General features: G+C 42.8%; 1 protein-coding gene across 2 annotated transcripts in view; it reads left to right on the top strand.

Annotated features, from left to right (window-relative positions):
• The first annotated feature begins 1403 nt into the window (after window positions 1-1403).
• Window positions 1404-25769, top strand: part of LOC106568962 (occludin) — a 34380-nt gene continuing 10014 nt past the window's right edge. The window contains exons 1-5 of one of the 2 annotated variants that reach the window (XM_014139856.2): window positions 1404-1914; window positions 22857-22991; window positions 24676-24838; window positions 25568-25610; window positions 25689-25748. In XM_014139856.2, coding sequence (XP_013995331.1) covers window positions 24710-24838; window positions 25568-25610; window positions 25689-25748 — 232 coding nt within the window. In that variant the 5' untranslated portion in view covers window positions 1404-1914; window positions 22857-22991; window positions 24676-24709. The remainder of the gene's footprint in view (window positions 1915-22856; window positions 22992-24675; window positions 24839-25567; window positions 25611-25688; window positions 25749-25769) is intronic. The other variant, XM_014139857.2, reaches the window with a different exon arrangement.

Raw genomic sequence — 25769 nt, 5'->3', positions numbered from 1 at the left:
GTTAATCCAGAGATTCATACCTTTGCAAAAATTCAGCAGTCTCGTCCAGATCATGGCATTTGTAGTTCTTTATGATGGAAACATTAGCAGCTGATTAGCATTTCATTTTTGGGGGTAAATACATTTTTGAATCTGAGAGTAAATAGAGTCGAATATATTGATAAATGTCCCCTTGTCCCAGAGAGATTTATACGGTTATCAAAACGTCACGACAGGGTAAGCCTACACGAAACACAGACCTTATTTTAAGTGTTTCTAAAATCCCTTATGGGAAAAATGAACGGTGGAAAAACAAATGGAACCATTTCCTTGTTTGACCTCTAGGTTTTATGGGTATTATGACTCATACTGTGGTACTCAATAACAGACACAAATACTCCTCAGTTTCATCAGCTGTCTGGGTGGCTGGTCTCAGAGGATCCCGCAGGAGAAGAAGCTGGATGTGGCGGTCCTGGGCTGGCGTGGTTATACGTGGTCTGTGGTTGTGAGGCCAGTTGGACATACTGCCAAATTCTCTAAAACAACATTTGAGGCGGCTTACGGTAGAGAAATTAACTTTCAATTATCTGGTAACAGCTCTGGTGGACATTCCTGCCGTCAGCATGGCAATTGCATGCTCCCTCAACATTTTAGACATCTGTGGCATTGTGTTGTGTGACAAAACTGCACATGTTAGAGTGACCTTTTATTGTCCCCAGCACAAGGTGCACCTGTGTAATGATCATGCTGTTTAATCAGCTTCTTGATATGCCACACCTGTCAGGTGGATTGATTATCTTGGCAAAGGAGAAATGCTCACTAACAGGAATATAAACAAGTTTGTGCACAAAATCGGAGAGAAATACGTGTTTTTGTGCGTATGGAACAGTTCTGGGATCTTTTACTTCAGCTCATGAAACATGGGACCAACACTTCACATGTTTGTGTTTATATTTTTATTCAGTATACAGTATGCAACTCATTTATTGCATCACTCCCTACATCACAAAAATGTCATGTTTGACCCAGTGCTCTACAATTAAAGGGTAGGTATTTGCAATAGTGCAATACACCTCACTTTTCTATTTTTGGAGTTACTACAAAACCGATCAACATTCCAAAGAATGCCGAAGTCATATCAGAACATGTTTTTCCGGGGTTTGATGCAATATGGAGGACCCGGCAAGCCAGCCTATTCTCTACAATGTAAACTAGAACAGAAATATCTTAATATATAAATTAAACCAAATAGTTTGCACTCATGACTGCTGGTTTCAATTACATTTTCAGCCAACTTACAAGTAAATACTTTAAGAATGTATTGTTACATATCAACGTGCAAAGTTTCGAGCTAACTAGCCCTACAAGCCTGATACCGTTAGCCCTACTAGCCTGCTAACGTTAGCACTGAATGAGTCAGCTAGTTGCTATCAACACCTAGTTTACAGCTACATTAAAGTAAACCAAAGTTTGGGGAATTTATAATGCCATCTCACCAGTTATCAAGGAATGTTACCTATATGCAGTTATTCTAGCCAGCAAGCTAGCTAGCCAGTTAACGTTAACTATTTAGCCAACATGCTATTAGCCTAGCCAGCTTAGCCAACTATCGCAGTTATGGTCAGCAAGCTAGAGCCCAACTACTGGAGACCAGGGACAACACAACTAACAAAACACAACTTAAACATAACCGCAGATCAAAAGCAAAGAGAGTGCAGACTGAGTTAGCTACTGTACCAAAGTGAAGGGGTGGCGCTTCACAGGGCTGAAATCCAAAATAGATAGATTCAAGATGTCGGACCGCTAGCGGCTAGCACTAAGCCAAGGTGGAAAAAGTTACATGACTCCCGTAGCCTACTTCACAGAGAACATGAAAAAAGGTTAACAAAACAAAAAGGAGAACAGACGAGGTACTACAGTACACAATTAGAGCAAGTAGGTATGATTTTCTCTTTCATTTTGAGCCGTTGGCTAATGGGTTCTCACTAGATAACACAACTGAGGTGTGGCTAATGGTAGCCAGCTTGAGCTAGCTACCGAGCTAGCATATGAACTCGGTAGCACAGAGTAGATCCTCCATATGACGTTGAGTGCATTAGAGGTAGTTTAGAAGTTATCGAGAAATAATTGAATACATTTTCAATAACATATTTGTACTTACAGGTAACCAGACTACAACTAAGTTACTAAGTCTTTGGCCTCACATTTACGTCATTTAGCAGAAGCTCTTATCCAGAGCGACTTACAGTAGTGAATACATACATTTCATTTTATGCATTTTTATTTATTTATTTTTTGTACTGGTCCCCCGTGGGAATCGAAACCACAACCCTGGCGTTGGACACACCATGCTCTATCAACTGAGCCATAGGGAAGGCTGTGTTGTTGATGAGTAAAAACTCATGCTTCCTACCCTTTAAGGCCAGACACCACACCCTAAAATTGTATGTTTTCCCATTAATCATATCACAATCAACTTTTACCTAAATAAATATAATAGTTAAAACATTTTTTATTTATTTACTGTATATACAGTACCAGTCAAAACTTTGGACACACCTACTCATTCAAGGATTTTCCTTTATTTGTACTATTGTCTACATTGTAGAATAATAGCGAAGACATCAAAACAATGAATAACACATAAGGAATCATGTAGTAACCAAAAAAGTGTTAAACAAATCTAAATATATTTTACATGTGAGATTCTTCAAAGTAGCCACACTTTGCCTTGATGACAGCTTTGTACACTCTTGGAATTCTCTCTATATTTGAAATCTCTCAAATATACATTTTCATTACCCTTTTGACAATTTCATTTTTACTTTTTGAAAATACTAATATTAATGGAACAAAATACCCCAAAATCTCAAAATTGATAAGTACATGCAAAAATACAATTTTAGTCTGTGGTGCCTGGCCTTAATTCCTTTTAGGTCTCAACCAATCACCTGGATAGTTAAATAGATATAAAAGGTGGATGAAGTCCCAGTTGGGGGATAACTTCAAGGTGAAATCAGCTCTCAAGATAGTGGTTTGAAGAATAAACATGGCCTTGTGTTGTGATCATTGAGTGGCTGTAGTTTATGGAGAGTCACATGACTTCTTTTCATTGTCTCTCGGTTGTTTGTCTATGGCACAGTTGGTTTCAATCGGATTGATCATTAACCAGCCAACGGATAACAGGCTTTTTTGTTGACCCATATAAGGACCTGGGGTCCTATTGAGACATGAGACATATCAATGACAAAGTCCATTAATAATTTCATGGCTGTGTAGTCACTAAATGGTTTCGGCCAATCCTGGCACTGAGTTATTTAAACAGTTAAATGGCACACATTGACCACATGGACATGTTTTTGTGCATTAAATTAAAAGAGACATTGACAGTTTGTAAAACACGAATTCAAACAGAAAGATGAAAACAGAGGAATGAAAAAAAATCCCCTTATTCAGACATTCTATTTCTAAGCACTAACAATTCACGGAGATACTATAAGCTCATAGTTCAGCATACGGTAGCAATATCTCCTTGTGAGGAGGAGCTGGTTTCATAAGTGACATGGGTAACACTTCATTTAATAAATATTGAAGTTGATTGTAATAACTCAAAGTTACCAAGTAACGAATGCTTGTTACCATACTTGTTATAAATCTGCAAGTTTCCACTAATTTAGTGTTCTGTTTCTTCTCAGCTGCATTCGATTCAGTAACCAACTGTCACAAGGTTGTCATCTCTCGTGGACAGATGTGCTGGGTTCAAGATTACAAAGGTTGGAGTCTCAATAGACTCTAATTACCTCCCTGCACTCTTCAAAATCTCCGCTCAATGTTGTAACTAGCACTTGCCCTCAAAAAGTGTACCATCTGGGTTAACTTGGTTGAGTGTACAGAAACAGTTTAGATATAGGTCAACCTCATACGGGTGTCATCCCAGATTATTATTACAAAATTAACTCATAATTAATGTGTACGTTACCCATTATGACAACCTGGACCTCCTTGGCATCCAAGTGGCACAATTACTTGTAATTAATGTGTACTTATATATAGTACATTACCCATGCTGACAACCTGGTCCTCATTTGAAGGTTTCCAAAAGTACCATCCAAGTGGGAGGATGAACACACTAGTACAACACAGAGAACATGTAATATCTGCCTAAGTACAATGCAATTACTAGGTACACAGGATTTAACTAGCTAAAATGAAGTGTATCTTGAGGGGTGCTTATTTGTAATTAATGTGTACTTGTGTACATTACCCATCCTAATTTCCTGGCCCTCATTTTAAAGTTTCTGGAAGCACTATCCAAGTGGGAGGATAAACACACTAGTACAACACAGAGTATATGTAATATCTGCCTAAGTAAAATGCAAATACTAGGTGTTACACAGGATTTAGCTAGTTATAATGAAGTGTATCTTGAGGGCTTTTTGTAATTATTGTGTACCTACAGTACATAGTACGTTACCTAAATACTGTAAATAGTACCTATGAGCAATTACCTTAAACGTACTACTCATTCAGTGAAAGCTCCTCAGAGGAGGAAGAGGAGGACCATCCTCATCAGTGAATTACATACAAATAAATGTAGTGAAACATTACAAAAGTTATCTTTTTTAGATAAAACTATACTAAATACATTCAGGTTACCAAATAATTAATTAAACCACACTGTTTTGGAATGAAGGTCTACAGTAGCCTCAACAGCGCTCTGTAGGGTAGCACCATCGTGTAGCCGGAGGACAGCTGGTTTCCGTCCTCCTCTGGGTACACTGACTTCAATAGAAAGCCTAGAAGGATCATGGTTCTCACCACCATTTCATAGACTTGCACAGTAATCATGACAACTTCTGGAGGATGTCCTCCAACCTATCAGAGCTCTTGCAGCATGAACTGACATGTTGTCCACCGAATCAAAGGATCAGAGAATTAATCTAGTACTGAAAGCATAAGCTACAGCTAGCTAGCACTGCAGTGCATAACATGTGGAGAGTAGTTGACTCAAAGAGAGAGAAAGACAACCGTTTTTAATAAATACATTTCTTTAAAAATGAAGGAGAAGCAAGAGAGAGAGAGAGAGAGAGATATTTAGCATTTTTTTCACTTTCACTTTAACTTAGCTAGCGAATGCAGCTAGCTAGTTAATTCTACTCAAACACCTGGCTCAAACAGAGAGGGATGCCATGTTAGCTAGCTGGCTATGGCTATCAAGAACTGGAACTATTCCAAGTCAAGGTAAGCTTTTGGTTTTATTAGTTTATTGCCACCGGGGCCTGCTGCTAAACTGCTTGCTGACTGTACACTGTACTGCATGATTGTAGCAGGTTTACTAACCTCTTAGTTCCAGTATCTATGTTGACTATGACGTTAGCTACTATGGTGACAATGATGTAGGCTGTGTGTAGCGGTTAGGGGTCATGATATGAAGGTTGGCTTAGAAAAGTTTTTTCGCCTGCTCACATACAACTGATGTGTATTGTGCTCTGAAGTCCACAAGCTAAGGGAAAAGGTGAGAGTAGGAGAGCACATAGATGCAAGAAGGAATTATACAATGAGCAAAATGATCATGCTGCTTGTATGTGGCTGCTATGAAAGTGAATTGTGTTTGCGTGTGATCAGGGGTGTATTCATTCCGACGATTCTATTGAAAAACGTTCCTTAAATGGAAGCAAACTGACCGAAACGGGGATAAACATACCTGAATTTGTCCAAGAGAAACTCGTTTGCAACTGTTGGACTAATAATTACACCCTAGATCAGCTAGATGCAGGCAAGAGCGTTCAAGGCAGTATTGAATGTGTCACTGTCTGTCACCTTGATTACTCACATTTTTCTCTTGACCTGTGCACCGACATTGTAAGCTTATATTCATAGGCTAGTTTGTAATAACCTCATGATGGGGTAAAGGGAAAGTCTGAGTATCATGTAGCTACCTAAACCAATTGACGCTACATTGAGCTGGGTGAATGGAATATGAATGACAGTCATCCAATACGCTGTAATAGAAATTAGGCCATACTCATAAAATAAATTCTTAAATGGCACCGACCACCACTGTACTCATCATTACCACGTGAAAATACCTACAAACAAAAGACGAGCTTCTACTTTCGTCAACTTTATTACAGCATGTAAAAAGACTTTACATTTCTTACAAAATAATATCGATTTGTATTGTTGGAATAATAATTAAATTAAACAAAGATATAGGCCTACTCAATAAGTGCTTACATATTTTGTATGTGTCACGTCCTGACCAGCAGAGGGAGTAATTGTATTAGTATTTGGTCAGGACGTAGCAGAAGGGTATTTGTTTTGTATGGTTCGGGGTGGTGGTTTGTTTAGTAGGGTATTTGATTTATGTATTCCGGGGGGTTTTGGGTTATGTTCTATGTTTGTATTTCTATGTTCTTTCTAGTTCTTTGTATTTCTATGTCGAGGTTTGGGTGTTGGACTCTCAATTGGAGGCAGGTGTTTTTAGTTGCCTCTGATTGAGAGTCCTATATATAGGTATGTGTTTTGTTTTGTAGTTTGTGGGAGATTGTTCCATGTATAGCTTATGGCCTTACAGGACTGTTTATTTGTCGTTGTGTTTCTTTTGGTGTACGTGTTTATTTAGGTTTTTCCTTCTTTCCTTAATAAAAGAAGATGAGTGCACATATTCCTGCTGCGTTTTGGTCCACTTTATCCAACGACAACCGTTACAGTACGTTAACTATGTATTATTAGTGTGCTTTGTAACTTTCCCCAGGTCATTGCTATAAATGAGAATGTATTCTCTGTTAACTCACCTGGTAAAATGAAGAATAAATACAAAAATGCATAAAAAAAATGTAAATAACTATTTTAATGGTCATTCAAATCTGCAGCCTACAGTATGGTGAGTAGCCTAGCTAGCTAGCTAATTAAGATAAAACACTATTGTCTTTTTCTCAGCTTTTTAACATTACAAGTAACAATGGAAATCGACAACGTCTGTGTCTTGATCTGTTTCTTTCTTGTAAGCATTTTCCCATCCTGGAGTCTGAGACCTTGTGGGAATCTGTGGTAAAGAAGGAGAATATATGACAATTTAGCAAAGACACTCTATTATTAGCCAACTAGCTATCATCAGAGACAGAATAGAAACATTAATCCTATATCTCTGGTATCATTTTGATGTCTATAATTTAAGGTTTTAGGCCTATAGCTAGGCATAGCTAGTAGTTGTGTTATCCAGCTAGCATTATAATAATGGTGCTTTCTAACACTAATAAGCTAGCTAGTGTTTACATTGAAAAAGGAACTAACGTTACTCACAAGTAGCTAGCTAGCTAGCTAGCTAATGTTAATATGTTCTGTGTGTCTCATGTAATACCCTTGGGTATGGATACCCTGAGAACAAGTTTCAGGGAAGATAAGACCAAAGACAGAACAGTATGAAGACATGCAGAAACTGCTTCTTGAATAGAAATCCCTGATCACACTTGTAGCAGATGTCATGGCGTTAGCTAGCATAGCTCATGTGCAGAAACACTTCATGGGTGTCATAGGCGTCGTAAGGGACAGACCAAGGCGCAGCGGGTATAGTGCTCATCTTCTTTCTTTATTAGAGAGAACACTCAAACAAAATAGACAAACAACCAAACATTTCCGTAAGGCACACGGCTATACAGAAAACAACCACCCACAAACCCAAAGGAAAAAGGGCTGCCTAAGTATGGCTTCCAATCAGAGACAACGAAAGACACCTGCCTCTGATTGGAAACCATACTCGGCCACACATAGAAAACGAACCTAGAAAATGAAAACTACAACAAATCCCCTCAAAATAAACCAACCCCAAAACACACAAAAACAACACCCCCTGCCACACCCTGACCATACTACAATGACAAATGATCCCTTTACTGGTCAGGACTTGACAATGGGTCTAATGGTCGGGTCGCACCGGACTATGCATGTGCAGGCCGTCAAATGGAAGGCACTCCTTTGATATAAAGTTGTTTTGACAAAAATAAAAATGTGTTAGTTTGTCAATTTCACAAGGTTGTAGAAATTACAGGTTTAGCTACTTAAAGGAAAATACGACTCAAAAACTATCTTTTGGTATTTGTTTAATTAATCCACTGTTGATACAGTTCCAAAATGTTTTTCATGTCATTAATCAAGTTCACACCCCTTGACATTTTCCACATTTTTTGGTGACTGAATATACAATTGATTAAATGGAGATGTTTTGTCAATGGCCTACACACAATACCCCATAATGTCAAGTGGAATTATGTTTTTAGACATTTTTGCAAATTCATTTGAAATGAAAAGCTGAATTGTCTTGAGTCAATAAGTATTCAATCGCTTTGTTATGGCAAGCCTAAATATGTTCATGGATAAAAATGTGCTTAACAAGTCACATAATTATTGCACACATAGTGAGTCCACATAATAATGGGCTCACTATGTGTGCAATAATAGTGTTTAACATGATTTATGAATGACTACCTCATCTCTGTACCCCACACGTACAATTATCTGTAAGGTCCCTCAGTCAAGCAATGAATTTCAAAAACAGATTCAACCATGGAGACCAGGGAGGTTTTCCAATAGCTCACAAAGAGGTGCACCTATTGGTTAATGGGTAAAACAATTTAAACGGACATTAAATATCCCTTTTGAGTATGATGAAGTTATTAATTACACTTCGGATGGTGTGGCTCAGTTGGTAGAGCATGGTGTTTGCAATGCCAGGGTTATGGGTTCTATTCCCACGGGGGACCAGTACGGAGAAAAGAAATGTATGTATTCACTACTGTAAGTCACTCTGGATAAGAGTGTCTGCTAAATTACTAAAAATGTAAAAATGTATGAATAGACCCAGTCAATACAAAGATACAGGTGTCCTTCCTAACTCAGTTGCAGATAAGGAAGGAAACCACTCAGGGATTTCACCATTGTAAGGTTCTACTTTTCTTTTCTTAGTCAACCCTGTGTTCTTTTTCTTTGTGTTCTGGAACATAGCCCTGTTTCTTTGTGTTCTGGAAGGTAGCCCTGTCTGTCATTTTTGTTCATTGATTTCACCTGTGTTCGTTTCTCACCTGGTCTCATCAGCTCCCTATTTAGTTCAGTTCTTTCTGTTTGTATGGTTGTGAGGTATTGTTTGTTTTTGACTGCCTACCTGTGTTTGACCATTGCCTGCGACCAAGATTCCTGCCTTCTGCAAAGGTTTAATAAACATCTGCCGCGCTCTGCGCATGAATCTACACCTTTTTCTCCCTGGGTATTCATTACAGAATACCTCACCCAAAAATGGAATGGATTCAGCGGAGCTACAGCGGTGCCTAACCCAGCAAGAGGAGCTTATGGAGGAAATCTGCCATCTCTGCCAGCCTATCCCTACTCCTCCGATGCCAGCTATCGTAACCCATAGCCCTCCTTCGTTCATACCCATGCCTGGAAAATATGACGGTTCACCTGGGAAATGTCAGGGATTTCTGATGCAATGCAGCAAATACATTGAGCACAACCCCACTACCTTCGCCACCGACAGGAGCAGGGTGGATTTTGTTGTGTCTCTACTCACAGGCAAAGCCCTGGATTGGGCCAATGCCATATGGACTGCCAACCGCACAGAACTCTGATCTGAGACCCATTTCCACACCCTCTTCAAAGAGGTATTTAATCACTCACCCTCCATTCGTCCTATAGGAGACCTCCTCATAGAACTTCAACAAGGACGCAATTCAGCTGCCGAGTATGCCCTCGAGTTCCGCACCATGGCTGCAGGGAGTAGATGGAATGAGGCTGCTTTCCTTACCGTCTACCGAGGAGGGCTCAACAGGGAACTTCAGACGGAGCTGGCCTGTAGAGGTGACCTTCAGGATTTAAATCAATACATTTGTATGTTCATCTCCATCGACCACCTCTTCGCCGACCGCTGAAGAACTCTGCCACCAAAGAACCCGAAACCTTCTCTTTCCATGATTCCGTCATCCCGTCCGAGTCTTTCAGAGCCCATGCAGTTGGGCCATGCCCCTCTCCCGTGTATCGAAAGTCAAAAGTGTATCCAGGAAGGGCTCTGCCTATGCTGTGGAGGGAAAGATCAGCCCCTCAGCCATTGCCCTGTTCGCCCCCCACGGAGAGATGAGAAGGGTCCCCCCGCTGCCATGCAGGTAGGCGTGTCCTTATTTCTAAATATCTCCCAGAAGCAATTCTCCGTCCCAGTATTGATAACCGTGAAGGGGGTTACCAAGTACGTAGGAGGCTTGATAGATTCGGGAGCAGCAGGTAATTTTATCTATCACCAGCTAGTACAAGAGCTTGACATTGATCTAACACCTGTCACCACTCCCAACTGGAGAAGCAGGTAGAAGACCTGCTTCTCCAGTTGTTTCAGCCTACCCTGCAGAGCCACCACCATTGAGCACTCTGCCTCGGCAGTGCCACCCACCATACCATTTGAATACACCTAGTACAGCAATGTCTTCAGCAAAACCAAGGCCTCCACTCTGCCACCACATCGCCCAGGAGACTGTGCTATTGACTTACTCCCTGGAGTGTCCCCACCAAAGGGCCATGTTTACCCCTTATCTATCCCTGAAAATAAGGCAATGGAGAACTACATTGATGAATCATTGATGAATCTTCTCCGGCTGCGTCGGGCTTCTTCTTTGTTGGAAAAAAGGATGGTGGTCTCCATCCATCTATTGATTATCGTTCCCTGAATGATGTCACTGTCAAGAACTGTTTCCCTCTTCCTCTATTCCCATCGACCTTTGAACAAGTGGGCCGCGCCAACATCTATACTAAACTCGAACTGCGAAGTGCATATAGCCTTGTCTGTATACGCGAAGGCGATGAATGGAAGACGGCCTTTATCACCGCTCGAGGGTACTACGAATACCTGGTCATGCCCTACGGTCTTATGAACGCCCCCGCCATCTTCCAATCCTTTATGGTTTTCCAGGATATGATCAACCGCTTTCTCATCATCTACATTGATGACATCCTGATTTACTTCTACTCCCTGAAGGAACCTATACAGCATGTGCAAAAGGTTCTTCAACGGCTCCTTGACCATAACCTTTATGTGAAGACTGAAAAGAGCGCCTTCCATGTAACCTCTGTACATTTCCTTGGCTTTGTATTGACACCTGGAGAGGTCAGCATGGATGAGAACAAAGTCACCGCCGTCAGTAACTGGCCCAAACCCACCACTGTCAAGGAACTCCATTTCATTGGGTTCTCCAACTTCTATTGCCGGTTCATTTGGAACTTCAGTTCTACGTCTGCTCCCCTCACTGCCCTTACCAGCCAAAAGACCCGGACCTTTCTATTGACTGATACCACCCTGACTGCGTTCAACTTGAAATGCCTCTTTACCTCAGCTCCTGTCCTTCGCCAACCTGATCTGACCCTTCCTTTCACACTGAAGGTGGATGCCTCTGAAGTAGGAGTAGGAGCCATACACTCAGCGGGTAGGAACACCTCACAAATCACAACCCTGTGCCTTCTTATCCAGGAAGTTATCCCCTCTGAGAGGAATGACGATGTGGGGAACAGAGAACTCCTCGCCATCAAGCTGGCCCTCGAGGAGTGGCGCCACTGGTTGGAGGGCGCACAACATCCCGTTCTCGTCACAAACAGATCACCGTAATCTGGAATATATCAGCGGGGCCAAGAGGTTAAACTCCAGACAAGCCCGCTGGGCTCTCTTCTTCACACGCTTCCATTTTCATGTTACTTACATCCCTGGAAAGAAAAATTTAAAAGCTGATGCTCTCCCGCCAGTTTGACCTTCTGACCAGTAACTCAGACCCTACACCCATTCTTCCATCTTCTTGCATTAATGGACCGGTACAGTGGGAGGTTCACTCTGCCATACAAGAGACCGTAGCTCCTCCTGAGACATCAGCTGGGAAGAGTTACGTACCAGCAGCTGTTAGACCCCAACTGACGGAATGGTGTCATGTCCTTGGGGTCAGGACATTCGGGCATTACACAAACCACCAAACTTCTAGCCCGGAAGTTCTTGTGGTCCTCACTGGCATCCGACGTAAGGGATAATGTACTCTCCTATCCAGTCTGCGCCCAAACCAAAAGCCCTCGTCATCTCCCTTCCAAGAAAATTCAACCTTTGCCAATCCCTCACAGACCCTGGTCTCACATAGCTGTTGACTTCATCACAGACCTTCCTGAATCCTCTGGTAACACCACCATCCTTGTCATAGTAGACTGTTTTTCAAAAATGTGTCGTCTGATTCCTCTTCCTCATCTATCTAACGCCATGAAATTTGCGGAGTGTATGTTCCAGCAGGTGTTACATCTGTATGGAATTCTGGAGGACATCGTCTCTGACTGTGGGCCCCAGTTTGTCTCCCGGGTGTGGCGAGCCTTTTGTGACTGACTGGGGGTCGCCCTCAGCCTCTTCTCCGGGTACCAACCCTAGACCAATGGGCAGACGGAACGCCTGAACCAAGAAATAGGGAAGTACCTCCGCCAACTATGTTCTGCCTCTCCACACAACTGGAGTCGGTATATGGCCTGGGTCGAATACGCTCAGAACTCACTCATGCACTCATCCCTCCAACTTACTCCATTTCAGAGTGTCCTTGGTTATCAACCCTCCATGTTTCTCTGGGAGGCGGAGCCTGGTACTGTCCCAGCTGTCGACGACTGGTTTCGGCGTAGTGAGCGGGTATGGGAGACCACTCACCAGCATCTGCAGGAAGCCTCTAATACCCAGAAACGCTTTGCCGACAGACGCTGCCGACCTACGCCACTCTTTCACCCCGGACAGCGTGTGTCTCTCTATCAGATACATCCGGCTCCGCCTCCCCTGCAAAAAGTTCTGTCCTTGCTTCATTGGTCCCTTCAAGATAACCCATCGCATCAACCCTGTCACGTACCGCCTCCAGTTACCGCGTCAGTATAAAATCTCCTCGTCCTTCCATGTGTCTCTGTTAAAACCAGTCACCTACAGTCCTCTTCATCCTCCAGTTGCTACCCGCAGTGCGCCCCCACTGTTGGACATCGGAGAGGAACCTGCCTACACCATATGGGCCATCCTTGATTCCAAACTCCTGAGAGGTCGCATCCACTACCTAGTGGACTGGGAAGGTTATGGGCCTGGGTCCCCGACCAAGACATCCTTGACCCAAAGATGATTCAGGCATTTCACCATAACCGTCCGGAACGTCCCTCTCCCCGACCTCAGGGTGGACCCCCAAACAGACCCACTGGACATCAGCCTCGACGCAGTATGTCGGGTCAGTCCACGACCTCATCGAACCAGCCTGCCGGACCTCGCCCCCGAGGTAGGCATCCGCCTCTGCTCCCCCGTCTGCCCGCTCCACCCTGCGGTGCCGTTGGGTCATCAGGAGGAAGGACCCGGTGGTCGCTCTGACAGAGCTCTAGAGTTCCTCTGTGGAGATGGAACAACCTTCCAGAAGGACAACCATCTTTGCAGCATGCCACCAATCAGGCCTTTATGGTAGAGTGGCCAGACGGAAGCCACTCCTCAGTAAAAGGCACATGACAGCCCGCTTGGCGTTTGCCAAAAGGCACCTTAAGGGCTCTGACCAAGATAAACAAGATTCTCTGGTCTGATGAAACCAAGATTGAACTCTTAGGCCTGAATGCCAAGCGTCATGTCTGGAGGAAACCTGGCACCATCCCTACGGTGAAGCAAAGTGGTGGCATCATCATACTGTGGGGATATTATTTTAGATATTATTTTAGCGGCAGGTGACTAGTCAGGATTGAGGTAAAGATGAACGGAGCAAAGTACAGAGAGATCCTTGATGAAAACCTGCTCCAGAGCGCTCAGGACCCCAGACTGGTACGAATGTTTACCTTCCAACAGGACGATGACCCTAACCACATAGCCAAGACAATGCAGGAGTGGCTTCGGGACAAGTCTCTGAATGTCCTTGAGTGGCCCAGCCAGAGCCTGGACTTAAACCCAATCGAACATCTCTGAAGAGACCTGCAAATAGCTGTGCAGCGACGCTCCCCATCCAACCTGACAGAGCTTGAGAGGATCTGCAGAGAAGAATGGGAGAAACTCCCCAAATACAAGTGTGCTGAGCTTGTAGCGTCATACCCAAGAAGACTCGAGGATGTAATTGCTGCCCAAGGTGTTTCAACAAAGTACTGAGTAAAGGGTCTGAATACTTATGTAAATATGATATTTCCATTTTTTTTTTACATACATTTGAACTCATTTCTAAATACCTGCTTATGCTTTGTCATTATGGGGTATCGTGTGTAGATTGATGAGGGGGAAAAAAACAATTTAATACATTTTAGAATAAGGCTGTAACGTAACAAAATGTGGAAAAATTAAAGGGGTCAGAATACTTTCTGAATGCATTGTACACTAAGTGTATAAAACATTAGGAACACCTGCTCTTTCCATTACATACATGGACTGACCAGGTGAATCCAAGTGAAAGCTATGATCCCTTATTGATGTCACCTGTAAAATCCACTTTAATCAGTGTAGATGAAGGGGAGGAGATAGGTTAATGAAGGATTTTTATGCCTTGAGACAATTGAGACGTGGATTGTGTGTGTGTGTGCCATTCAGTTTGTGAATGGGCAAGACAAAAGATTTCAGTGCTTTTACATTTTAGTAATTTAGCAGACGCTCTTATCCAGAGCGACTTACAGTAGTGAATGCATACATTTCATGCATTATAAATACATATTTTTTTGGTTTTTGTACTGGCCCCCCGTGGGAATTGAACCCACAACCCTGGCGTTGCACACACCATGCTGGCATTGCAAAAACCATGCTCTACTAACTGAGCCACAGGGAAGACCCTTTTGAACAATATATGATAGTAGGTGCTAGGTCCATCGGTTTGAGTGTGTCAAGATCTGCAATGCTGCTGGGTTTTTCACGTTCAACAGTTTCCCATGTGTGTCAAGAATTGTCCACCACCCAAAGGACATCCAGCCAATTTGACACAGCCGTGGGAAGCATTGGAGTCAACATGCGCCAGCATCCCTGCGAAACCCTGAAACCAAGCCCCGACGAATTGAGGCTGTTCTGAGGGCAAACGGGGGTGCAACTCAATATTAGCAAGGTGTATAATGTATGTGTCATGTATAATGTATTAAAGCACTGAGTTACCTTGGTGTTGAGGCAAACCTTTACAGTATACTCATTAAAATCATTTAGTCTGCAAGGCTCAACAGTACAGCTTCATTTCACGGAAATGGTGTCTGTAAAAATAAGCTGAGGGCCTGAGCTTAATGATGAGTTTGGAGGGGTACTATGGTGTTGAAGGCTGAGCTGTAGTCAAGGAACATCATTCTTATATAAGTATTTCTCTTTTCCAGATGGGATAGGGCAGTGTTCAGTACGATGGTGATTGTGTCATCCGTGGATCTTTTGGAGCAGTATGCAAATTTCAGTGGGTGTCGGGTACGGTGGAGGTGATATAAGTTGCGACCGAGAGACTGAAAAACAGCTTCTATCTCAAGGCAATAAGACTGTTAAATAGTCACCACTAGCCGGCCCCGTCCAGTACCCAGCCCTTAACTTTAGTCACTGTCACTAGATGTCTACCACCAGGTTACTGTACCATGCACCTTAGAGGCTGCTGCCCTATATACAAAGTCATAGAACACTGGTCACTTTAATAATGGAACACTGGTCACTTTAAATAATGTCTCCATACTGTTTAACCAACTTCATATGCACAGTACAAGACAAAAGTTTGGACACACCTACTCATTCAAGGGTTTTTCTTAATTTTTTACTATTTTCCACATCGTAATAAACTTTGCTAGGTCAGAAAATAACACACTGGAATACTGGAATTGGAATATACATTTGAAGTCAGAAGTTTACATACACTTAGGTTGGAGTCATTAAAACTCGTTATTCAACCACTCCACAAATTTCTTGTTAACACACTATAGTTTTGGCAAGTCGGTTACATACAGATTATTTTACTTATAATTCACTGTATCACAATTCCAGTGGGTCAGAAGTTTACATACACTAAGTTGACTGTGCCTTTAAACAGCTTGGAAAATTCCAGAAAATGGTGTCATGGCTTTAGAAGCTTCTGATATGCTAATTGACATAATTTGAGTCAATTGGAGGTATGCCTGTGGATGTATTTCAAGGCCTACCTTCAAACTCTGCTTGACATCATGGGAAAATCAAAAGAAATCAGCCAAGACCTCAGAAAAAATATTGTAGACCTCCACAAGTCTGGTTCATCCTTGGGAGCAATTTCCAAAAGCCTGAAGGTACCACGTTCATCTGTACAAACAATAGTATGCAAGTGTAAACACCAAAGGACCACGCAGCCATCATACCGCTCAGGAATGAGACATGTTCTGTTTCCTAGAGATGAACGTACTTTGGTGCGAAAAGTGCAAATCAATCCCAGAACAACAGCAAAGGACATTGAGAAGATGTTGGAGGAAACCGGTCCAAAAGTATCTATATCAACAACAAAACAAGTCCTATATCGACGTAACCTGAAAGGCCGCTCAGCAAGGAAGAAGCCACTGCTCCATAACAGCCATAAAAAAGCCAGAATACGGTTTTCAACCGAACATGGGAACAAAAATTGTACTTTTTGGAGAAATGTCCTCTGGTCTGATAAAACTAAAATATAACTGTTTGGCCATAATGACCATTGTTATGTTTGGAGGAAAATGGGGGAGGCTTGCAAGCCGAAGAACACCATCCCAACTGTGAAGCACGGGGGTGGCAGCATCATGTTGTGGAGGTGCTTTGCTGCAGGAGGGACTGGTGCACTTCACAAAATAGATGGCATCATGAGGAAAGAAAATTAAGTGGATATATTGAAGCAACATCTCAGACATCAGTCAGGAAGTTAAAGCTTGGTCGCAAATGGGTCTTCCAAATAGACAGTGACCCCAAGCATACTTCCAAAGTTGTGGCAAAATGGCTTAAGGACAACAAAGTCAAGGTATTGGAGTGGCCATCACAAAGCCCTGACCTCAATCCTATAGAAAATTTGTGGGCAGAATTGAAAAAGTGTGTGTGAGCAAGGAGGCCTACAAACCTGACTCAGGTACACCAGCTCTGTCAGGAGGAATGGGCCAAAATTCACCCAACTTATTGTGAGAAGCTTGTGGAAGGCTACATGAAACGTTTGACCCAAGTTAAACAATTTAAAGGCAATGCTACCAAATACTAATTGAGAGTATGTAAACTTCTGACCCACTGGGAATGTGATGAAAGAAATAAAAGCTGAAATAGATCATTCTCTCTTCTATTATTCTGACATTTCACATTCTTAAAATGAAGGGTGATCCTAACTGACCTAAAACATGGAATTTTTACTAGGATTAAATGTCAGGAATTGTGAAAAACTGAGTTTAAATGTATTTGGCTAAGGTGTATGTTAACTTCCGACTTCAACTGTCCGCATAAAACAGTTTTATCTGCTGAAATTCTGAATTTGTATGGCACGCATTACACATGTGGACATTGAATTACAATACCAGTCAAAAGTTTGGACACCTACTCATTCTAAGGTTTTTCTTTATTTTGAATATTTTCTACATTGTAGAATAATAGTGAAGACATGAAAACTATGAAATAACACATATGGAATCATGTAGTAAAATATATATTTTATGTTTGACATTCTTCAAAACAGCCACTCTTTGCCTTGACGACAGGTTTGCACACTCTTGGCATTCTCTCAGCCAGCTTCATGAGGAAGACACCTGGAAGGCATTTCAATTAACAGGTGTGCCATGTTAAACATGTATTTGTGGGATATCTTTCCTTCTTAATGCGTTTGAGCCAATTAGTTGTGTTGTGACAAGCTAGGGGTGGTATACAGAAGATAGCCCTATTTGGTAAAGACAAAGTCCATATTATGGCAAGAACAGCTCAAATAAGCAAAGAGAAATGACAGTCAATCATTACTTTAAAACATGAAGGTCAGTCAATGTGGAACATTTCAAGGACTTTGAAAGTTTCTTCAAGTGCAGTCGCAAAAACAGTCAAGTGCCCTCATGAGGACCGCCACAGGAAAGGAAAACCCAGAGTTACCTCTGCTGCAGAGGATACATTTATTAGATTTAACTGCACCTCAGATTGCATCCCAAATAAATGCTTCACAGAGGAGACTGCGTGAATCAGGCCTTCATGGTCGAATTGCTGTAAGAAACCACGACCAAAGGATACCAATTAGGAGACACTTGCTTGGGCCAAGAAACACGACCAATGGACATTAGACCAGTGTAAAACTGTCTTTTAGTCTGATTAGTCTAAATTTGAGATTTTTGGTTCCAACCGCCGTGTCTTTGTGAGAAACAGAGTAGGTGAACAGATGATTTCCGCATGTGTGGTTCCCACTGTGAAGCATCCAGAGGAGTTGTGATGGTGTGGGGGTGCTTTGCTGGTGACACTGTCAGTGATTTATTTATAATTCAAGGCACACTTAACCAGCATGGCTACCACAGCATTCTGCAGTGATACGCCATCCCATCTGGTTTGCGCTTAGTGGGACTATCATTTGTTTTTCAACAGGACAATGACCCAAAACACACTTCCAGGCTGTATAAGGGCTATTTGACCAAGGAGAGTGAAGGAGTGCTGCATCAGATGACCTGGCCTATACAATCACCTGACCTCAACCCAATAGAGAGTGAAGGAAAAGCAGCCAAAAAGTGCTCAGCATATGTGGGAACTCCTTCAAGACTGTTGGAAAATAATTCCTCATTGTGCTGGTTGAGAGAATGCCAAGAGTGTGCAAAGCTGTCATCAAGGCAAGGGTGGCTACTTTGAAGAATCTAAATCTAAAATATATTTTGATTTGTTTAACAATATTTTGGTTACTACATGATTCCATGTGTTATTTCAGAGTTTTTATAACTTCACTATTATTCTACAATGTAGAAAATATTAAAAAATAAAGAAAAACCCTTGAATGAGTAGGTGTGTCAACTTTTGACTGGTACTGTGTATACTCTATTCTTGTCAAGGCCTATCCTATTTAAGTATTCCTGTACATTTACTATTCTTCAGATATTGTTTCGCTATCACAGACTAGAACATGTTCCAGGATTCTTCCGAGGATTGAGGAGTACACCACATCAGTCACTGGCTTTATCAATAAGTGCATCAAGGACGTCGTCCCCACAGTGACTGTACGTACATACCCCAACCAGAAGCCATGGATTACAGGCAACATTCGCACTGAGCTAAAGGGTAGAGCTGCCGCTTTCAAGGTGCGGGACTCTAACCCGGAAGCTTATAAGAAATCCTGCTATGCCCTCCGACGAACCATCAAACAGGCAAAGCGTCAATACAGGACTAAGATTGAATCGTACTCCCCGGCTCTGACGCTCGTCTTATGTGGCAGGTCTTGCGAACTATTACAGACTGCCGCGAGCTGCCCAGTGACACGAGCTTACCAGACGAGCTAAATCACTTCTATGCTCGCTTCGAGGCAAGCAACACTGAGGCATGCATGAGAGCATCAGCTGTTCCGGACGACTGTGTGATCACGCTCTCCGTAGCCGACGTGAGTAAGACTTTTAAACAGGTCAACATTCACAAGGCTGCGGGGCCAGACGGATTACCAGGACTTGCGCTCTGGGCATGTGCTGACCAACTGGCAGGTGTCTTCACTGACATTTTCAACATGTCACTGATTGAGTCTGTAATACCGGTTCAAGCAGACCACCATAGTCCCTGTGCCCAAGAACACGAAGGCAACCTGCCTAAATGACTACAGACCCATATCACTCACGTCCGTAGCCATGAAGTGTTTTGAAAGGCTGGTAAGGGCTCACATCAACACCATTATCCCAGAAACCCTAGACCCACTCCAATTTGCATACCGCCCAAACAGATCCACAGATGATGCAATCTCTATTGCACTCCACACTGCCCTTTCCCACCTGGACAAAAGGAACACATATGTGAGAATGCTATTCATTGACTACAGCTCAGCGTCCAACACCATAGTACCCTCAAACTAAGCTAAGGATCCTGGGACTAAACACCTCCCTCTGCAACTGGATCCTGGACATCCTGACGGGCAGCTCCCAGGTGGTGAGGGTAGGTAGCAACACATCTGCCACGCTGATCCTCAACACTGGAGCCCCCCAGGGGTGCGTGTTCAGTCCCCTCCTGTACTCCCTGTTCACCCACGACTGCATGGCCAGGCACGACTCCAACACCATCATTACGTTTGCAAACGACACAAGTTTGCAGATGACCCCCCCAACTCCTCTTTTACGCTGCTGCTACTCTCTGTTTATGATATATGCATAGTCACTTTAACCATATCTACATGTACATACTACCTCAATCAGCCTGACTAACCGGTGCCTGTATGTAGCCTCGCTACTGTTATAGCCTCGCTAATGTATATAGCCTTGCTACTGTTATTTTTCACTGTTGTTTTATTTCTTTACTTACCTATTGTTCACCTAATAAATTTTTGCGCTGTTGGTTAGTAAGCATTTCACTGTAAAGTCTACACCTGTTGTATTCGGCGCATGTGACAAATAAACTTTGATTTGATTTGATATACTACATATTCTATCCATATATTTTCCATATTGTCTATACATTCCATCACATTATATTTATACTCCGGACTCCGACATTGCTCGTCCTAGTATTTCCATATTTCCTAGTTCCATTGTTTAACTTTTAAGATTTGCGTGTATTGTTAGATATTACTGCACTTTTGGAGCTAGGAATACAAGCATTTCGCTACACCCGCAATAACATCTGCTAATATGTTTATGCAACCAATACAATTTGATTTCTTTCACTAGACAGTGCCTTTGAGGTTTTATACATATCCCTGTTGGGAACAATAATGGCGCACAGCCCATCTGATCCATGTCACAGACTCCTAGTCTCAACAGACTGTTCAGGCTATCTGCTCCAAGTGATTATGTTTAGGAGAAGTAGGTTGTTGCTGGAAATGTGTGATGTTGGGTTGTGGCATCCAAGAACAACTATGGTGGACATTATGAATCTATTTACAGCCTTTCTGAATTTATTAAAGGTTCCTATAAGAAGGCTTGACCTTCAACTCTTATGACTGCTTATAGCAAGTCTTAGAAGGTACTGTCTATAAAGCATTATACACAGGTGTTTCAAAAAAGTGTTATCAGAAGGTCCTGTTGTATTTGTTCATTTTATCAGATAAATTGGATTGATGCTCTTCCGTGCTTACTCAGTGGTTCTGGGCAACGCCAAAAATAGTTTCAACTTCACTTCTCTCTGCCCCTGGTGATGCAGAAAAACACTATCCCTTTATCGCTCACACGACCCTTCCATCCATGCAGAAAGCAGTTCAGGGAATTTCCAATCCAGGTTTCTGTGCATCGCCTTCCCCCTGAGTGCCTGTGACTGTGACTTCCCTTCTAAGAATAGAAGGAAAGAGAGGCTGCCAGGCAAGACACTGATCATCCCAGACAACTGGAGGAAGATACTTTTGTCCCCTGAGTTTGATGGATGTTGGAGTTCATTTTCACTCAGAATGTTTCCCTTTGACTTGGGCTGTTTTGGGAAGTTGTGTGTGCATGTCTGTGTGCGTGTTTTCATTGAAAAGGGCTTGTGTTGTGTGTTCAGTGTACTGTTGAACATCCATTAAAAAAACAAGTTACCTCGCATGCCCTACTCTCCAGTTCTACCCTCTACTGCTCATGTCGTGTATAAGTGGTGCACAGGCTTAGACCTGAGACATAAGACCTCATGAGAAAACCCTTGACATTATGATCAAGACGCATTTGAATGTCTACTGAGACGTTCTGTCTCAGAGCGTTCGTGTTGAACAACATGGCATTTTATTTTTAGGCAAAACACCCTCACAAGCACAAAAACAAATATTTTACATTTTAGTCATTTAGCAGACGCTCTTATCCAGAGCGACTTACAAATTGGTGCATTCACCTATAATATCCAGTGGAACAACCACTTTACAATAGTGCATCTAAATCTTTTAAGGGGGGGGTTAGAAGGATTACTTTATCCTATCCCAGGTATTCCTTGAAGAGGTGGGGTTTCAGGTGTCTCCGGAAGGTGGTGATTGACTCCGCTGTCCTGGCGTCGTGAGGGAGCTTGTTCCACCATTGGGGTGCCAGAGCAGCGAACAGTTTTGACTGGGCTGAGCGGGAACTGTGCTTCCTCAGAGGTAGGGAGGCGAGCAGGCCAGAGGTGGATGAACGGAGTGCCCTTGTTTGGGTGTAGGGCCTGATCAGAGCCTGAAGGTACGGAGGTGCCGTTCCCCTCACAGCTCCGTGAGGCAAGCACCATGGTCTTGTAGCGGATGCGAGCTTCGACTGGAAGCCAGTGGAGAGAGCGGAGGAGCGGGGTGACGTGAGAGAACTTGGGAAGGTTGAACACCAGACGGGCTGCGGCGTTCTGGATGAGTTGTAGGGGTTTAATGGCACAGGCAGGGAGCCCAGCCAACAGCGAGTTGCAGTAATCCAGACGGGAGATGACAAGTGCCTGGATTAGGACCTGCGCCGCTTCCTGTGTGAGGCAGGGTCGTACTCTGCGAATGTTGTAGAGCATGAACCTACAGGATCGGGTCACCGCCTTGATGTTGGTGGAGAACGACAGGGTGTTGCCCAGGGTCACGCCAAGGCTCTTAGCACTCTGGGAGGAGGACACAAGGGAGTTGTCAACCGTGATGGCGAGATCATGGAACGGGCAGTCCTTCCCCGGGAGGAAGAGCAGCTCCGTCTTGCCGAGGTTCAGCTTGAGGTGGTGATCCGTCATCCACACTGATATGTCTGCCAGACATGCAGAGATGCGATTCGCCACCTGGTTGTCAGAAGGGGGAAAGGAGAAGATTAATTGTGTGTCGTCTGCATAGCAATGAATATGTATTATGAATGTTATTATGTTGTTTCAGGTGGACTGTGTTGCAGAGTACTACTGTTGTCCTATCAGAGAAGGCCGTCCCTGACCTTAGGACAGAGAACAGTGTTGTCTCCGACGGAGCCGAAACAGTCAGCATCTACAGTGAGGAGACCTACAATGGCAATGTGTGAGTCAAAAGCCTTGATACTGTATATACTGAACAAAAATATGAAGTCAACATGTAAAGTGTTGTAAAGTGTTGGTCCCATGTTTCACGAGCTGAAATAAAAGATCCCAGAAGTGTTCCATACGCACAAAAGCTTATTTCTCTCAAATCTTGTGCACAAATTTGTTTACAGTCCTGTTAGTGAGCATTTCTCCTTTGCCAAGATAATCTATCCACCTGAAAGATGTGGCATATCAAGAAGCTTATTAAACAGCATGATCAAGACACAGGTGCAGTTTTGTCACACAACACAAAGACACAGATGTCTCAAGTTTTGAGGGAGCGTGGAACTGGTATGCTGACTGAAGGAATGTCCACCAGAACCGTTTCCAGAGAATGTAATGTACATTTCTCTACCATAAGCCACCTCCAACATCATTTTAGAGAATTCGGCAGTATGTCCAGTATGTCCAACCGGCCTCACAACCGCAGACCACGTGTAACCACGCCAGCCCAGGACCTCCACATCCGGCTTATTCACCTGCGGGATCGTCTGAGACCTGCCACCTGGAAAGTTGATGAAACTAAGGAGTATTTCTGTCTGTAATAAAGCCCTCTTGTGTGGAAAAAATCATTCTGATTGGCTGGGCCTGGCTCCCCAGTGGGTAGGCCTGGCTCCCAAGTGGGTGGGCCTATGTCCTCCAAGGCCCACCCATGGCTGCGCCCCTGCCCAGTCATGTGAAATCCACAAAATAGGACCTAATTAATTGATTTCAATTGATTGAGTTCCTTATATGAACTGTAACTCAGTAAAATTGTTGAAATTTTTGCATGTTGCGTTTATATTTTTATATTTTTGTGTAATTTAATTACAGTGACCAATAGACCTAAAATGAATATTCCAGTCCAGGTAAATAGGCTAGTCTGGGGAGAATAGTCTAGACCCAAAGTGAGTTCCCATAGTCTTGATGTAGAGTGGATAGTCTAATGGGGGTGAGTTACCATAGTGTCTACCTACAGTGGATAGCTTCAACCCGGGGTGAATTGCTTCGGCTTAGTCTTGGCCTAGTTGAATAGACCAAAGTTGTATTGTCAATAGTATTGGTAACAATAATATTACCCCAACCCTAGTGCCCATCCACAGCTGTAAAGTCTGATTAGCAACAGGAAAAATAGTGGAGCCCCAACCTCAGTTTTTATATGCATAAATAATCAAACGTAAAGAGGGATGTTAAAAAAGTTAACGACTTTAGTGACAGTTTGATATTATCTCCAGTTACTATGATAACACCAATGGCCTATGGAGGCAGAGAGCCTGAGAAAGACCCCGTTCACAGGGAGAGGGAACAGAACCCTAACCCCCTTTCACAGGAGGAGACCCAATATGAGACCGGTTACATCATTGGTGGGGACACTGGTAATGAACTGGACCAAGACCAAAATGACCACTTGCATAGGTGGGCCATATTTGATGGGTGGGTGGATGGATGGAACAGGTGATTGAGCAATAGATTAAACATTAAAACAAACAGACAGCATTCCATATCTGCTGTGTGTGCTGTTTCAGCAATGTCACATGCTAGTGGGAAAGCATGACAGAAAGCCATTTTGTTCTACATTCAAGATAGCATTCAAGAAAATTGCAGTATTGATCAAAATGGCATTTCCTGTGTCTCCTTTTCTCCTGTGTAATGTGTCTCTTCAGTACCCCGAGATAGCATCAGACAGGCAGACAGTATATGAAAGAGTTCTACCTGGCGAACTACAAGAGCCTGTGTGCCGAGATCGATGACATCAGCGACCAGATGCAAAAACTGAGCCAAGAGCTGGACACCCTGGAGGATGGGACGATGAAGTACCAGGTGCAGGTGAGCACGACAAAGCATCTGCTATTAGATTTTTGGCCAAAAAGAACATGGTTATTTTTTGTCTTACAGTCCACTATTCTGATACTTGTGTAGAAATGTGAAAAGTAACTTTTTAGTGATTCATTGAAACAAGCACCATTATAGCACACACACACACACTTTAAAAATATATTTCTAACTACTTTTTGAGAACAAAATTAGATGATAAAAATAAAAACAGTAAAAGGAGTCAATATTTTCACCTAGAATTTGTACTACTAAGGAGCAGGTGGTATTTTAACCTTTCTCTTTAGCTTTATAAATCAGCTAAATGATACGCAAATAATAAAAAGCCCTGGTAACCAGCCTTATGAGTTGGAACATTTATTTGTGTGACGTTTCCTCTACAATTGTGGAAAAACTGTCTAACTTTTATGAATAACCCCTTTTGAGTACACTCTTAGACAAAAAGGTGCTGCTATCTAAAACCTAAAAATGTTCTTCAGCTGTCCCCATAGGAGAACCCTTTGAAAACTATTTTTTGGTTCCTGGTAGAAGCCTTTTGGTTCCAGGTAGAACCCTATTAGGTTCCATGTAGAACCCTTACACCAGAGGCTTCTACATGGAACCCAAAAGAGTTCTACCTGGAACCAAAAAGGGTTCTCCTATGGGGACAGCCAAAGAAGCCTTTTGCAACCCTTTTTTCGAAGATTGTAGTAGTATGTTTTAGCATTCTCCTCTATATCTCAGGGAGTGGCTGATGAATACAACCGGACTAAAGGACCTAAAGCGGGTGAGTGAAAACTGCGTTAGGGGGACATACCTCATGTTACTGTACATCAAGGATTAAGCACTACCCTATATTTTTCAGCAGTTCGACAAAAGACACCAACTCATGCTCTCATGGAATATCGTATGATGGTGACAACAGGTAAAGAGCATGAACAATTGT

This window comes from Salmo salar, chromosome ssa14 (genome assembly GCF_905237065.1).
Source record: "Salmo salar chromosome ssa14, Ssal_v3.1, whole genome shotgun sequence".
Classification (NCBI taxonomy): Eukaryota; Metazoa; Chordata; class Actinopteri; order Salmoniformes; family Salmonidae; genus Salmo; species Salmo salar.
Note: the sequence above shows the minus strand (reverse complement) of the source record. Positions and strands in the feature narration are given on the sequence as shown.